The sequence below is a fragment of the Podarcis melisellensis genome (assembly GCF_964234715.1).
Source record: "Podarcis melisellensis genome assembly, chromosome: 12".
Lineage (NCBI taxonomy): Eukaryota > Metazoa > Chordata > Lepidosauria > Squamata > Lacertidae > Podarcis > Podarcis melisellensis.
Genome location: NC_138544.1, coordinates 33962577 through 33979663, shown reverse-complemented (window position 1 = coordinate 33979663; position 17087 = coordinate 33962577). Strand labels below are relative to the sequence as shown.

The 17087-nt window shown below is 46.1% G+C and overlaps 1 protein-coding gene across 4 annotated transcripts in view; it reads right to left on the bottom strand.

The window, feature by feature from the left end:
- Window positions 1-17087, bottom strand: part of CDK6 (cyclin dependent kinase 6) — a 114353-nt gene that overhangs the window by 59025 nt on the left and 38241 nt on the right. For all 4 annotated transcript variants that reach the window (XM_081931266.1, XM_081931268.1, XM_081931267.1 and 1 more), the window contains exon 4: window positions 5087-5254. In XM_081931266.1, coding sequence (XP_081787392.1) covers window positions 5087-5254 — 168 coding nt within the window. The remainder of the gene's footprint in view (window positions 1-5086; window positions 5255-17087) is intronic.

Below are 17087 nucleotides of genomic sequence, written 5' to 3'. Positions count from 1 at the left end.
CTGATTTCCTTCCCCAGCCGATGAGCTCCCTCTCTCCCTGCTGGGCCCTTCTCCAGCATCGCTTGGGAGCCTTGCCTCCACGTCTGGCTCCGATGTCAGTTCCCTGACAACAATCTTTTTTAAAAAACTGAAAGTGGGACACATAGTGGACCCCGTTGATATTTTTAAATTCTTGTTTGACTAATATGTTGATCCAAATATCACTACAAGACCAAGGAAATAATATCTGATCATCTCACATGTTTCCTACTCCAATGCCATAAACAAATGGCAATTGACTGATGCACAACCAGGTTACAAGTAGTCATGTAAACAAGCCCATGGTGCCATATTTTATTTTTCTCCCTCTTGTGCACTCTACTCACATCGCCTGCTGAGCAAAGCAGTAACTGCTACATTATCTTTTAAGAAACTTGCAGGCCTCCTTCTAAGCACTATCAAGATGTGATTCAGAAGGGGAGGAAAAATGCCAACTGTACTATACCTCCTGTGTAATGTGCAGTCGCTGCATATTAAAACAGTTTAATGAAGTAGTAAAAGATGCAAAAGCATAATATTCAGGGAAGTCCACCTTTGTATATAGTCTTGGAATGTCAATCAGGCTTTGATTCTTTGTACACTGGACTTTTCATGAACTTACTTCCACGGAAACAAGTACAGGACTAAGCAGTCAGATTCAGCAGTTTGTAGGAATAATTTACCACCCTGCAGTAATTGCAATCGCTTCAGATAAAGTTCAAATGTAACGCTTCTCAAATAGTAACAGGTATCTTTTGCTTTATTTAGTTGTTCTAAAATAAAGACCAAACAACACCTATGCGAAACTGTCAGGGTTTCTGGGAGAGAGGAGGAGATGACAGAGGAGACGGAGAGCGAGTGGGAGGAGGGGCAGAAGGATGAGGAAGAAGATGACGGAATTCTGAGGGAATCCACGAGTCTGAGCAGCGAGTCAGAGGATTCTCAAAAGGGGGTTACCTTAATCAAGCAAAGGGGAGGAGAAGGGAGAAGCGGAGAGGAGCCCAGTGGAAGACAGAGGAAGCAAGAGACGTCTCAGCCGGAACGGAGTAAAGGGGGTGGAGTCGTCAGCCTCTCGGAGGGAGCAGGATTAGGAGAGAACAGAGAGAGGGGGTTGGAGCAGGGTGTTCAGCCGGAAAGGGTGGAGAGCAGAGCAGGGGGTGGTGTAGCGGTCGAAAGAAAGGTCAGCAGCAACGTACGCGCGCCAAGTTCAAACGTAGAGGCGCGCGGAAGTGGAGAGAGCTCAGGGGAGGAGCCCGGCCCTAAAGCCAGAAAGAGGGGGGAAGAGGCGGCAGAGGATTCAGCCTCAGGCGAGTCACGGAGAGAGGGAACCCAGGGGGGCAGGAAGACCCTGCGGAAAAGAAAGGAGAGGAAGAGGTGGTCTAGAGCCAGGCTATTAAGTTGGTGCGGAAGAGGGGAGGAGTCAGAGGGGACTTCAGCGGTCTAACGTGGCAGACGTACGGCCACAATGCTGAACTGTATGAGAAGCAGAAATCTTCAATAAACTTTTCCTGTAAATAAGCTGCAACGGAGTGAGGTCTCTTGTGAGCTGGGACCAGTCCTGGGTGGCCGTGACAGTAAGTCCCCTCTCCGAAAGCAAAAATTTTTTTTTGCGAAGCTCACGAACGGGAGCAGCCATGAGCGCTGAGGAGCAGCTGGTTGCATTGCGGAATCAGGTTACCGCTCTCACATCGGCAGTCATTGCTTCGCAGAAGAAGAATGACGACTTGGAGAAGACGTGCCAGGATTTGCAGGCAAGGTGGGAGCGCGCGGACAAGGCGGGGGCCCCAGGATCCAGAGCGGAGGGCATTGCGCTTGGACGGAGGGGGGGTGCCCTAGTTCCGCATTTTAATGGCAACTTGCAAGACTATCCCAATTTCAGAGCGGACGTTGTATATGCACTGCACTTACTCCGTCACGATTTTAAAGATGAGGAGGAGAAAGTGGGGTTCATTGTTTCGCACCTGCATGGGGAGGCCAGGGCTTGGCTACGCAATTTGTGGCGCGAAGATGGACCGGCCCGTCGCGATTCAACTGCGTTCATCAAAGCGATGGATTCTTGTTTTCAATCCTCTGTGGATGTGGACATTGCGCGCCGTCAAATGCACGGGCTGAGGCAGGGGAAAGCGACTGTGCGCCAATACCACTCTAAGTTTTTTGCATTGCTCACCGCCTTAGATTGGCCAAAGGACAGTAAGCCGGTCAGAGATCTTTTTTGGGAGGGATTGAGCCCCCCCATCAAGGATGAGATCGCTAGGGGGGACAGACCCCAGACCCTAGAAGACGTGGTGCACCGGGCTTTAGCTATTGGAATTCGACATGAGGGGCGTCCGTGGCACGAGGAGGACGGGCCCCAAGCGCGTGCGCAAGCAAGGACTCTCCCTTTTGTGCACAGGGACTTCAGCCGTGCGCACCCCTCGCCAATGGGGAAGGACAGAGAGGAGCCAATGGAGATTGGTGGTGCTAGGGCTCAGAAGCCATCCCAGAGCCCTGTCCCTGGTGCAGCCAAAGCGAAGCCTCCTAGAGGAACCAGGAAGTGTTACATCTGTGACAGTGCGCACCATATGGCGAAAGAGTGCCCCCAGAGGCTCCAGAAGCACACTGCAGCGCTGGCAACTGTAACAGCAGAGGTGCAACCAGGGGAGCAGCTTCAGGGAAACGACAGTGCCTGGCTGGAAGCAGAGCTACTGGGGCTCAGCCAGGCGGATCTGTAGACAAGCCCCCAGCATCACTGCAGAGCGTGGACCCTTTGCCTCCCAAACCGGCAGTTCTGCTCACAGCAACACTCCAGTTGCCTGATGGGAGACTCCTCGAGGTTCCAATAACGATCGATTCGGGAAGCAACGCCGACTTCATGGGACTGCAGTTCGTTAAGCAGCACAACATGGCGCTCCTGCCTGCAACGACGCCTCTGAACGTGGTCACGGTGGACGGCAGGAAGTTGCTGGGGGGGCAAGTGGTGCAGCAAACCCCTCCCATGATGATGCAGATTGGCAACCATCGAGAACTTATTAGTTTCAATGTCACCCACTTATCGGACACACCCATCGTGTTAGGCATGAGTTGGCTGGAGAGGCACAGTCCCGCGGTTGCGTGGTACCAGAGGCAGATCAACTTTTGTTCATCGTATTGTGCTCAGCATTGCTTTCAGACCGATCAGGGAGGAGAAGCTGAGCAGCCATTGCATCTGGGTATGGTGCAAACAGTGCCTCACAAGTACCAGGAATTCTTGGAGGTTTTCTGTGAGAAGGAAGCTGACAAGTTGCCGCCTCATAGACCTTACGACTGCGCGATTGATTTAGTGCCAGGGGCGCAATTGCCTGCTGCCAAGCTGTACTCCATGTCGGAGGACGAACTGCAAGAGCTTCGGGAGTTCATAGACCATAACCTCAAGCGAGGTTTCATCCAGGAATCTAAAGCAGCGGGAGGCAGCCCTGTTTTCTTTGTGAAGAAGTTAGGACACAGGCAGCTAGGGCCATATCAAGTTGAGGCTAAGATCAATCCGGTGGCTTTTCGTCTAGCCCTTCCGGAAGGTTCCAGGGTGCACCCGGTCTTTCATAGGTCGGTGCTCACTCCCTACAAAACCCCACACAGGTTTCAAGAGTCAGGAGCACCCCCAGAGCCACGTAGGAGGGCGCCTGAGAGGGGGGAATCGCCAAGACCAGAACCTCTTAACGAGGTCACAGAGATACTGGACTCGAGATGGGGGGAGGAGGGAGTTGAATATTTTCTCGCCAGGGAGGGCACACCAGCCGCTGCTAATAGTTGGGTGCCAGGCTACGAGTTAGACGAACCCCTTTTGAAAGAAGAGTTCCATGCACTTTTCCCACATAGACCCATGCCAGCTGAGTACTTTGATGACTGGCTTTTCACACCCACATTGTCTGATAGCACGTTCAGGGGTTTCTCTTCCCCCGAGGAAAGAACACCAGAATCAAGCCCGCCCAGGGGATCGTGCTCGGGGGTGGACACGGAAACCCCTTATTGGTGGGAGGAGCAGCCAGAGGAGGAATGGCGTAAGAGGTGGCTGATAGGTCCTTGGCGGGCAGCACCGGAGGAAGTAGCGATGGAAGCAGAGACTGAGAAGCATTTGGGGGAAGAACCCGACTTCGAATACACTTACACAGAACTGCCAGCGGAGAACATTGACGTAGACGACCTGTATCCTGAGCCTACCCCCGAAGAGCCGCAGTTTCCACAACCGGTCCCCGGCGAGCGGGAGGGGGGAAGGGGGGGCTTCGAGGGGGGGATGGATGTCAGGGTTTCTGGGAGAGAGGAGGAGATGACAGAGGAGACGGAGAGCGAGTGGGAGGAGGGGCAGAAGGATGAGGAAGAAGATGACGGAATTCTGAGGGAATCCACGAGTCTGAGCAGCGAGTCAGAGGATTCTCAAAAGGGGGTTACCTTAATCAAGCAAAGGGGAGGAGAAGGGAGAAGCGGAGAGGAGCCCAGTGGAAGACAGAGGAAGCAAGAGACGTCTCAGCCGGAACGGAGTAAAGGGGGTGGAGTCGTCAGCCTCTCGGAGGGAGCAGGATTAGGAGAGAACAGAGAGAGGGGGTTGGAGCAGGGTGTTCAGCCGGAAAGGGTGGAGAGCAGAGCAGGGGGTGGTGTAGCGGTCGAAAGAAAGGTCAGCAGCAACGTACGCGCGCCAAGTTCAAACGTAGAGGCGCGCGGAAGTGGAGAGAGCTCAGGGGAGGAGCCCGGCCCTAAAGCCAGAAAGAGGGGGGAAGAGGCGGCAGAGGATTCAGCCTCAGGCGAGTCACGGAGAGAGGGAACCCAGGGGGGCAGGAAGACCCTGCGGAAAAGAAAGGAGAGGAAGAGGTGGTCTAGAGCCAGGCTATTAAGTTGGTGCGGAAGAGGGGAGGAGTCAGAGGGGACTTCAGCGGTCTAACGTGGCAGACGTACGGCCACAATGCTGAACTGTATGAGAAGCAGAAATCTTCAATAAACTTTTCCTGTAAATAAGCTGCAACGGAGTGAGGTCTCTTGTGAGCTGGGACCAGTCCTGGGTGGCCGTGACAGAAACTAAATCCTGAAATTAGATTTAAAGAAAGAACACATTGAAACTTACCACAGATGTAAGAGCCATTTGAAAACTGTAGATCCTTGCAAGGCCAAAGTCGGCTAATTTTATCTGTCCGTTGCTGGTGACTAGAATGTTTTGCGGTTTCAGATCACGGTGGACCACTCTGTGCGAATGCAGAAAATCAAGCCCTCGCAGGAGTTGAAACATCATGTCCTAAGGGTGAGCAATTGAGAGTTTTGATGAGAAACAAAGTATGTCATTTTTTGCACAGCTTAAATATATAGACAGGGCACCCTATATATACACTTAGGATATATATACAATAATTAAGCCCCATTTAAGGTAGTGAGACTTACTCCTGAGTAAACATGCACATGGTTCTGATAATTGTACCTATGCTTGTGTACCTAGATACACAAACAGCCCTCTTAATGCACATTTGCCTTAATGCACATTTTTATCACCATCATCAATTCTGTTGGGAGCCGCCCAGAGTGGCTGGAGAATAAATAATAAGTTATTATTATTAAATTATTATTATTATATGTTTGCAGGAAAGTGCTGCAATGGGGAGCCTTGTGCATTCATGGAGGCTTTCCACGGAATAAAGACCTTGAAAGATCAAGAGTCCCATTCATACGGGAAACATCTAGATACACAAAGCTTCCTGCTGCAGAAATTTGCTGTAAACACATGAAGTGGCCAGAGGACTCACGCAGCTTCAGGGGCTCCCCCTCCTCTCCCGTAGTCCACTCAACCTATGTTCCCTCTTTAGGCCAGAAGAGGGTTTCTATCAATAGGTGGAAAAAATTGAGCTATCTTGAAGAGATATGTTTATATTAGCTAGCTGCACTTAGGTCTCATTTAAATCAATAGAAATTACATTAGTAAGACTAACTTTTCATATAGGGCGGATTATGCGCAAGCTGATAAACATAAGTCTCTATGTTATTAGAATTTGCACAACAAAAATAGGCTATTAACATTTGACAATTAAAAGCATGTAGTTAGTAAATAATATATTATTTATACACCATTCTTCTACTCATAAAGCACCCAGAACAGTTTTTTAACATGAGGAATCATATAACCAAAAAGATTTATTAAAAACCTGATGCAAATTTCTTGAAAGCAGTGCCTTGAAAAGGTGCCATCTCCTGTATTCACACCTGCAGAGTTGACAAGACTTAAATGCAAGGGTGACAGGGGTGTTTGGCACAGTCACAAGAGCTTTGACCTGCAAGCACTCAAGGCTTTTGAGCCTCCTTAATCAATTTCACATTTGAAACGCATTATCTAATCCAAGAGTGTGGAACCTGCGGTCTTTCAGATGCTGTTGCGGTAGAACTCCAATCATTCCTGGCCACTGAGTGTGCCAGCTGGGGCTGATGGAAGTCCAGCATCTGGAGTCACAGGATTCCCACATCTCTTTTAATCCAACATGATAATTTACACACACAACATTTAATTGCTCAACCGAAGGGTTGAGTTTTGTAGCATTTAAAAAAAAAATGAATCGGATCACTATAATGACCCATAAATATTAAAATCCAAACCAAAGCAACACAGAATATTCACAGGTATTTGGTGATCATGTTTACTGCTTCTGTCTTTTACATGTTCAAATGCATACAAATGGGGGGAAATGCACCTGTTTTGTCACCTGTACCATTCCGAGTCTCCATCTACAATTCTACATTTTAGTTTCTTTCATAACACTAAAAATGTGATGGTTGGCAGGTGAAAGACCCTGTGTGAGAGGCAGAGAAAGGAAGATATCACAGGATAGGAGACTGGGAGAAGAAAGGAAAGCTCCCAGATGAGAGCTCGGGGAGTTGTACGAGACAAAGGTTAACTATGCCAAGGTCATTCTGAATACTAATTTCTACATATTCTATTTCCACACAAATTGTTGTGGGCATGGTGATATAAGCTCACCAATCTCACACAGTGAAAAATTCTTATGAATGCACTTTTGACAGTTGACAGGGTATGTTAAGGAGCTAGTTCTTAAGCTTTACCCTTGATACTGTTTCTAGGAAAATATACTGGCCACTCCAAACTGATGAGATAAAAAAAAAGAAGAACATGGTGATGATCTTACCATGCCAAAATTGAATGTGAGCATCAGCCATGATGTGACATACTATCTTTATCCTGCCAGACGACTAACAGGCCATTCACCAAAAGATTTTAGTGAATCTTTCTTAAGCCTGCTGAAAGGAAATTTAGGAATCTCCTAGTTACTTATCATTTCCAGAGGTCTTCCTGAATAATAAATACTTGTTTTAAACCAGTAAATGTGATCATGAAAACTATACAATTATTAAAGCTCCTGAACTAAGTAGTACTGCAAACAGGCACATTTCTGGGAATGAAATGCAGAGTAGTGTGTTTTTATTGGCCGTGCATCTCGAGCAAACCCACTCAGTACTCTGTATCCTGTCTACTGATTCAGAACTACAGCTCACAGGCTGCAATCCTACGTACACTTACCTAGGAGTAAGTCACACTGAACTAATGGGACTAGTTCTGAACACACAGACATAGGATTGCCGTCAGTCACTGATTTGGCTCTATACAGCCGAAATTAACACCTCAATGAAGGGTTAAAGTATGGCAGATGTTGATAGCAGGCTCTCCTCACCAACAGGAAAGACACATGGCTATGGGGCCCAGATCTGGGTTTCTCTTTCCTAACAGCTGTTTGTGGACAGCAGCTAATTGTATCCACTTGTTTAACCTCAGGGATAATGTCTAGAGGGGACAAAGTGCCACAAGCACACTTTTTTCAACGGTCATTTCCTCTCTGGTGTAACTTGCATGACAGCATGTGACAAGCAGAAATTAATGGTGGCACTGCTGTGCCAATACCTCTTGAATTGCTTTGACAGTGGCTGCAGGCTGCCTGCTTGGCCACCCAGCCAAGACCTCACATGAAACATGGCAAGGGGCCCACAGCTCTATTCACTAACAAGACAGCTGGTCAGTGATTAGGAAGCTGAAACAATGCACCAAGGGGGGAGGGAAAAAAACATTTGCAAGCAGCTTCAGATCAGGAGATCAAGTTTACTCAAATAAGAGCATCTGAATGTTTCACCACCTTCTTACTCTGCATATTAAGGTGGACTAGGATGACACAAATTTCATAAGACAACTCCGGCAGAAATTCAACGAGGCATTTGAATTATGAAAATAGACTTGTGGACTGATCTTAGTCGCAGTATACTTACCCATGTGCAAACCTTACAACCTTCTTATATGGAACACCTTTCTGTGACGTCTAACTTGCTCAGACCAGAGGTTCTCAAACTCTGCAATCTAAGACCTAGAAGAATCTGCTTAGGGCTGTCCTACTATTATGACAGTTACCTTCAAGATAAGTTGTTATGGGTAAGTACACATTTGTGGCCATAACGGTGAGAGGTGGTCCCTTGGGCTTGGGCTGAACTTATTTTTTTCAGCGATTAGGTTCCTGGGAAACTGAGAAAGGTCATGCAATAAATCAGCTTGTTCTTCACTGTCCCTGAATAAAGTAATATAGAGTTGACTGGGAGAAGTTAAGTAACCACTGTTTCTACAAAACCACACCTACTTCCCATGAGTCCATGCTAAAGCCACATGATGGAGGGGTGAAGATGAACCTTTGTCCACAAATGCATTCTGGTAACTTTTTGCTCCCTGGCACCACACATTTCTCCCAATGTATGGACCAGAGGAAGAGTTCTCTGTTCTTCCACTGCCCATCCCATTACGAGAGGAAAACAGGTGGGCCAGAAAGCAGGAGCAAAGCTAATTCTTTCTGTGGATCAACTCCTTGGAAAGTATGGGGGAAGAAACATCATAGTGGGGAAGAGGGAATCTGCCACATTGGAATACTTTGTGGAGCTCAGTGAAGAACACTTGCTTTTCATGGAGAAGGTTCTAGGCTCAATATTCGGCATCTCTAGGTAGGGCTTAAACATACCTGTCTTAAACCCAGAAGAGCCACTGCCAGTCAGTGTAGAGTTGACAATACTGAGCTAACTGGACCAAATGTCTGGCTTGGTATAAGGCAGTTGACTTTATATGGCGTTGATATATTCACTGCATCAAAAATCTAAAAGATTTTTCACAGTTCTGCCAGTCTAACTAGGAATGCACATGGGACCTTCTGCATGCTGCCCCACTGAAGTGTGGGACCTCCCCAAGAAATATAGAGGGTAAAATTGTCAAGGGTAAGCTTGTTAATAGGAACAGGAATCCAACTAGCAAGGTTTTTTTTGAGCGAGGAGGAAGTTGTGGCAAATATAAACTGCCCTGTGATCCTCAGATGAAGGGTGGTATAAAATGTATTAAATAAATAATACATTTTCAGACGTAGAACAAGTGTTAAGGTCAGTATAGCACCAACTTTCAACACAACTTTCGAATTCAGAAGAAAAAATGCAAAATAATTTGAGCTTGCCCTAGGAACTGATCAATAGAATGAAACCTTAAAAGATGAAAAAAGCAAGTTTCCAAACAATATATTATTTTCAAAATAAAATACCATTGTGCCAAAGAAATCTTGATGGTGGTAAGCAATTGGGGCTTTCTCCCGCTATGAATGAAGCTCACACGGAATGAATTCAGAGGGTTAATTTAGATATTGCTCAGTTCAGCAAACAACTTTAAACAAACTGAAGTGCCTCTGCTACACCAGGGCCTAAGTAACCTTTCATTTACTCATGCCAATTAAGGGGGGGGACCCCAACAACAACCCACCAATCAGAGAACCCACCACACTAAAGTATGCACTGTTGCAAAATGCCACTCAATGAATTGGAAGCAAACTGGAAAGCAAATGAAAGAGGCTAGGAATCACCATCAAAAGAGTGCTGTTCTCTTTTGTGCCTTAGATATACTAAACAGTATTATTTACTGTGTGCCCTGCAAACTAGTGAGCAGCTGGGTGTAACACATTTCCATGCCATGTAACCTCTCCTTATGCAGAACCAGAAGAAAAGAGATCTCTCTGCTATGCCGTTCCGGTGGCAAAAGGAAAAGACAAGATGATGACTTTCCAGCTCATTGCACTTTTATAACATTCTCATCAATCACTGTGAGGTGGGTCTTTCTTGTTCTTGCTGGAGAAATGCTCTTGGTTTGCTGTTCACAATGCAGAATGACTTCACTAAATAGCTCATCAGGGTCACCTTCATCAGTTTCGTGTGTGGGGAGGACCCATAAAATTTAAGGCCTCCGGTTTGTTGCATGAGGGTCCACTTACTTAATTTTGATTGCAGGCTTGTGGTTTCAAGTTTTTCTCAAGCTGTGTCTGCGCTGACAAACCTCGCCACAGCTCATAGTTAGGGACTACGTGGACCTGTGATTTTGCAATTGTACTGCCTAAGCGCAAGTGGTAAAATTCACCATCCTGAATAATTTTATCTCTCTTCCTTTAAAACAAAAATAAAAATGCCGTTTGCTAGCTCTGAAGAAGGAAAATGAGAACAAGTATAAACTGATGCATGAAGGGGCAAAAAACCTTTATTTCACGTATAGGTGGTGACCATTAAGGTAAGTCCAATTCACACATGATCACTGATTCATGGGTCCTTTTGGATCTGGAAAAAGACAGAATGGGGATGAAATGGGGCATTCTTAGATGCACTCTGTGGGGGCCGGGAACAGAATCCCCATGTGAAATGGTCGCTTGTTTGCTCATGGGGTCTGAACTGGCAGTGACTGGCCAGGATCAAGACCTTGGGTTGTAGTGGATAGCTCAATGAAGATGCCGACCCATTGTGCGGCAGCAGTGAAAAAATCAAATTCCATGCTAGGAATCACTGTGCAAGAACTGAAAATAAAAAAGGTACTCAAAATGATCAAGGGGATGCAGAAACCCCCCTATTTGGAAAGGTTTCCGCATCTGAGGCTTTTCATTTTAGGGGAAAGGCGAGGAAGAGGCAATATGACTAGAACTCCTGGGCACCCAAAGAATCTGGAAGTTGGAAGAGTCAGGACAGCGCTCAGCTAATGGAGGAACTAGTTCCCACAGGAAGCAGTCATGGCTACCAACTTGGATGGCGTTGGACAAATTTGTGGAGTATAAGGCTATCAACATCTACTAGCCATGATGGCTGTGCTCTGTCTCTGAATCGGAGGCAGTGATGCTGGGTCCGACCCAGCAGGGTTATTATATTCATTGTCCACTTGGCTCAGTACTGCCTACAATAACTGGCAGTGGTGCTCCAGGATTTCATGCTGGAGACTTACCCAGCCAGAGGTTGAACCTGGAAACTTGTGCATGCAAAGCAGATGCTCTACTACTGATCGACAGTCTTTCCATTAACTAAAAAGTAGAAGCACAAGTAGAGCACAAGTAAAGAAACACATGATAGGAAAGCAGGTTAGCCAATGATGAAAATGATCAAAATACAATTGCCACCTGTTCTCATGAACTAACAATTTCTTTCTGACTGTTCAGATATTTAGAGACTGGGTTTGCTTTTGTTACAACCTTCCCGGGAGGTATGCTACCCTTTGCAGTTTTGGTTTACTGCAGCCAACGGGACGTTTTTGCTCTTCTAGAGGTACATTATGGCCTGTGCACATCAAATCAGTAAAAGTTCCATGATTGTACAGAAAAAAATGAGGCCAGTTTGCAAAATCCATGCAATTCACCACTGCAGGCCAAAATTGGCACTGCTTCGCCTGGAGAACTTTGGATCATAATCCAAAAACGTAATTTACTGCTTTGTGTGCTTTGGAAGGGATTACTACAACACAGCTGTAGTAATCACCCAGCCCACTGTGAATGCGACAATATGAGTGGGCTGGTTTTGGAGATGGGAGAGATCTGAGTCTAGCCTTGTTGGTCCTGCCCTTTGCCCCCGATCTCCTCTGCTGCCTTGCAAGCTCATACCAACAGATTTGAGAACTTTGGAACCAGAACTTACACATGAATAGAGCTGCACTGGCCATTGTGGATTAATGCAAAAGTGCCTTGCACAGCAGTTTCAGAGCTTTGGAAATCAGCCCAGCCAAACCATCTTCCTCCAGGCTAATATTCTGCACTATATATGTGTGTTGAGGACTATATCCAATAACATGTCTGGTTTGGAGCTGGTTGTCTGCATAACTAAGCTACTCGGGACTAGCCTTTCCCAAGGGAATTCTCAGGGCATTGTGCTCCCTGAAGCTTTCTCAGGCTGCAAGATAAACTGGAAGATGTGCAAGTCCACCCTGGCTGACTAACAAATTTGAGAAGGTGGCATACAGCAAGTTGCTCTTCACTTGCCTTATGAGACTCAGGCGGAGATGGAGGATTACATGTTAACAGGTCAAGTTTGGAACATTTGTGCATCCAAACTTTGGGACCTCTAGATCAACTGGCCTGAACTCCTTTCCAGTCCTATGCCTTGAGGGGTTTTTTAATGGGGATGCTGAGCTTGAACCTAGGACATCTTGCATGTAAATCATTACAGTATTCTCTTTCTTTCCAATTGTTAGGTACTGAGTGCTGATACTTATGTAACCAAAATGGCACCACCTATGACCAGACACTGAGATCCAGCTCTGAGGGCTTTCTGGCGGTTTCCTCATTGTGAAAAGTGAGGTTACAGGGAACAAAGCAGAGGGCCTTCTTTGTAGTCGCGCCTGCCCTGTGGAACACCCTTCTGTTGGATGTTAAGGAAATAAACAACTATTTGACTTTTAGAAGACATCTGACATAGGGGAGTTTTTAATGTTTGACGCTTTGTTGTGTTTGAGGTTTTAATTTGTTGGAAGCTGCCCAGAGTGGTTGGGGTAACCCAGTACAGGTTTGCAGGAACCCCAAGTTTTGCAGAAGTACAACAAATCCTTTTTTAAAAAAGAAAAGAAACCAAACCCAAAAGAGGCCAATGGAGACTGATCATGCTTTGTGGTCATGGAATGCTGGATGTGTGTAAAAAACGGAGGGAAGGAGGAACATCCACCTTTTAACTGAGTTGTGAGGTTCAGAAGATTCTCAAATAATGTTGTGCTTTAGATTTCCCTGATCAACTATAACCTATGACCCAATTCATATCCTTACATCACTGGTAGAGAGCCAAAGCAGTGTGACTCCACCTATACCATCTTAGTAATGTATCAAGTGTGTCATGTGGACAGGGGCCATGCCCCTGCAGGCCAGCAAAACTGGTGTGGGGATTATTCATGTGCCTAGCCCTATCACCATGACCCACTTCCACTAGCTCTTTTCATGCTACAGCCCTGCTACATTGTTTTCACATTAGCCCTACACCATGGAAGACCTATGCGGAGAAGGCCCAGTGTTACCAGGGCAGCATGACAGCAGCCATGCCTCAGATGGTAATATATGAACTGGGTCTTACTGTGTTTGCACTGCCTTTTGATGTTCTTGCCCTTGTTCCTCATTGTCAATTCCGATCTTCCTTGCAAATATCTTCCCTTCAGTGCTGACGGAAAGCCCCCTTGGAAACAACTGTGTGATTTCTGTTCCATGCACAGCACCTTGCAGAATCTCGGTATCAAATCAATCTTTAACACCCTTGCAAAAGTACGAGTTCAAATGTGGATGTGGCATTGCTGGCTGCAAAGCCGCCTCTCTATCTGCTGCTCCTCTTTTGCTGAAACTGCACCACTACGCAGTCAAGTCTGCTATGTACCTTCCTTCATATGTGGGGAAGGAAGAGGAACTTAAAGGAATCCCATCCTCCTGGTGCCAGGGCATTGGTTTTAATCACGGTGGTAACTCAGCAAAGAACACCCGAAGATAATAAAACACATATTTAGAGATGGTTTGACTTCCCACAAGTCTTTTTTTTCTTTCAACATCTCCTGTTTTAGTCTGTGTTGCTTCTCATTGAATGACAGGCCTGTGTAAGTCATACTTCAGTAATCTGAAGCATATGGCTCGTAGCTCACTGTTGTTTTTCTTATAGTTTCAGAATTAGTCTTTCCAATTTAAAATACATGAAAGACATCTGTATGCTCTTTCATTAAACTCCTTTTTATATTTATAACATCCTATGCATTCTTTTGGAATGTTTTCTATTGAACTGTGGAGTCCAGGCTTGGGCGGCAGCTATTTCCTTTGTATCACAGAGGGAGGAGTACTATTAGAATAGATCTCCATCTCTCTCTTACACACACAACACAATATATTCTTTGCTTATCCAAACAGGGATGTCTTGGGTTAATTTCAAACGAAATAATATTTTATGTGGATTCATACTTCAGCCCACACACCCTCTCATTCCAACAGCTCTCTGACCCCCACTTCCACCCCCCCACCTCCCTCCTGCAATAAAAATGGATGGAAAACTCCTTGGAATCTCCATTAATGGCTGTAACATAACATTCTGAAGCCTTTTGAGATTTCTAAATTGCAGCTGCACAGCAGAACTGTCCTACTGCAAAACAAATGGTATGTATTTTGTCTGCCGAATTTATTGCACCAAGTATGCTGAGATGGATTACATATAGCATCAGCTATGTTGGTCAAAATGGCATTCAGTGCTAGTCAAAATGTAAATCTAGGGCACATTTCATGTGAAAAGGAATAAGAGCAATTTTTTGGGAGTAAGTGAAATAAAATACTTGGAACATATTAACAATATTCTTGATTCTATGCATTTATGCGAGCATATCTACCTGTATACCATCAAAATGTCCATTTAACACCAATCCACTACCTTTTTTGTGGTGGGTACAGTGCTAACAAAGCTAAGCATTTTTGTGCTACTTCAGTATTACAGTGGGGGCACTGGATTTCTGATGCAATTTAACTAAGGCAAGGTTGTCATGCCATTTGGCTAAATTAAAATCTCAACTCAATACATGTCGGCCTGGATTGCACACACAGGCACACAAACACTCCACTTGTGTGCATTCCACTTGTGTGCAACAGCATGTACGTGTGTTGCTGCCAAATGCATAATTTTTTGGAACCAGGAAATGGTGCCAAGAGAGCCACGAAAAGAACAGGAGGGAACTGGAGGGAAACAGCTTGCAAGGTCGCTCCAAGTGTCTTTCCATCCCCACTCACTCACCCTCCTTGGCTTTTTTCTTCCTGCCAGTATGGAGGGGGGACTCCATGCCTCTGACCACCCACCGGCCCATTCTTCCCTCGCTTGTGGCCATTTTGTTCCTCTTCCTTGCCACCCCACAAGCATGCAGCCATGTTATTTCTTGGGGATGGGGGAGAAACTAGATAAAGGGAACTGTCTCCATAAACTTCCAAGACTAACAGGGAGAGCACCAAGAGGCTGCACAGGGGTGATGGGCACTGGGAGCCACTGACCCACCATTCAACTTTCCGATCATTGGAGGCAGGCAGGGCAGGTGGGTGCACATGTGCAAGGGCACATCACCACCCGGGGAAGGCAAGTGGGATGGGTGGGATCTGCCGAGAGAGGTACGTTTCCCAGCCTCTCTCAACAGTGCCCTTCCCACGTTATGTGATTTCCCATACATGCACGGAGCCTGGGAATGTAATGTCTGTGTAAGTAGGGAGATGCCTTTAATGCTAAAAAATGATTTAGCATTATGTGCAGAAGCCTGTATGAGACTGAGCAAAGCCTCTTCCTTCCACAATATTCAGTTTCGTCATGTATAAATCAGGAATCACAGCTTACAATAAACTCCATTTAGTTGCAAAACAAGACAACTTCAAATCTTGGGTTATGAAGCTGGCATGCTTAACAAACCAGAGTTTATTTTAAATCACAATGATCTTGATCCATTGTCACTAACCCCCCCCCCCAACCTAACAGCAGATCTGTATCTCCAGAAAAATCATTTGATTCTATGGTCCTGAGAGTACAGCACTTTAGAGGGTAGATGTGACAAGTGCATGTTTGATTAAAAATCCCTGCCCCTGAAATATTCATAGAATCAGAGTCATCTAGTCCAACTCCCTGCAATGTAATGACCGCTCCCCGCTTAAAATGGGGGGCGCCCTTTGCGTGGACGCGTGCAGCCCCTAGATCTGGAGCGGCTCCAACAGCATAGGCTTGGCCTTGCCTTCCCTCAGGTGGGATACCTGGAGGTCTCCGCCTACCTCAGTCAGTTGTCCAATCCCACCTGGGGGAAGCGTTGCCAAGGAGATCAGGCCAAGTAGGGGAGGGATTACCTGCCCACACAATAGAGGGAGGATCTTACCTGGGAATCCTCACTTGGCTCCGCCCAATGCCTGAGCCAAGGTCTACCCACATTTGAAATTTAATAAAGTTGTGGCCAATTTAATCCCATAGCACGTTGTCTCGAGTCGTTATTCCACATGACGGGGGGACCGCGCGGGATCTGGGGACTCCGCCTGTCCACGCAATAGTATTATGACAAGAAAGACTCTGTGTGTAGTCTGGAGAGCTGTCCCTATCATTAGACAGAATGAAGAAGCTATCTCAGATGACAGATGTTGGGACGGGAAGTGGCAGTAAGGTGTGCAGAGCTGTGTGGTTTCCCTAAATTGGCCTGCGGCCCTCAGAGGCACTATGAATATTGTCCTACTGACAGTGTTGCCAGTGTTAATGTCAGAGTTGACAGCCAGTCTGGTTGCCTTCTGTACACTGCATGTGGAACTGGGGAGGGATACTATCTTGTCCTTTGACACAGGGAGCAAAAAAACCCTTTGGATGGCTCTGGTACGGAATTTAAATATATAGGGGAAGCATTCAAATATTTAGCCTCTGACCTTCCTGCCTTCTGGAGTAATGCAGTCCCAGGAGGGCTATACTATATGCTCCCCCTGCCCAAATGTGTGGATATCTCTTAGATTCTGTAATATCAGATCTGCTTTACTGAAGTGAAAATAATCTTATCAGGTAAGTATCTAAAGGATTAAGCACCCAAACAGTGCATCTCTGTTATTTCATTCATGTCTTCATTCGTAGTTTTCTGTTTGCTGGCAGCAACACTCTAACTTTCCCATAATGTGTACTTTGTTTGAGTTTATTTTAAAAATGGGGAAAACTCTCAAAATAAAGGCAGTTCTATGTATACTGATTTGAAACCCGTCGAACCAGAAACTGGACTGGCACGCTGGTTATCAGAAATAGTGACGAAGAGAGAGGGA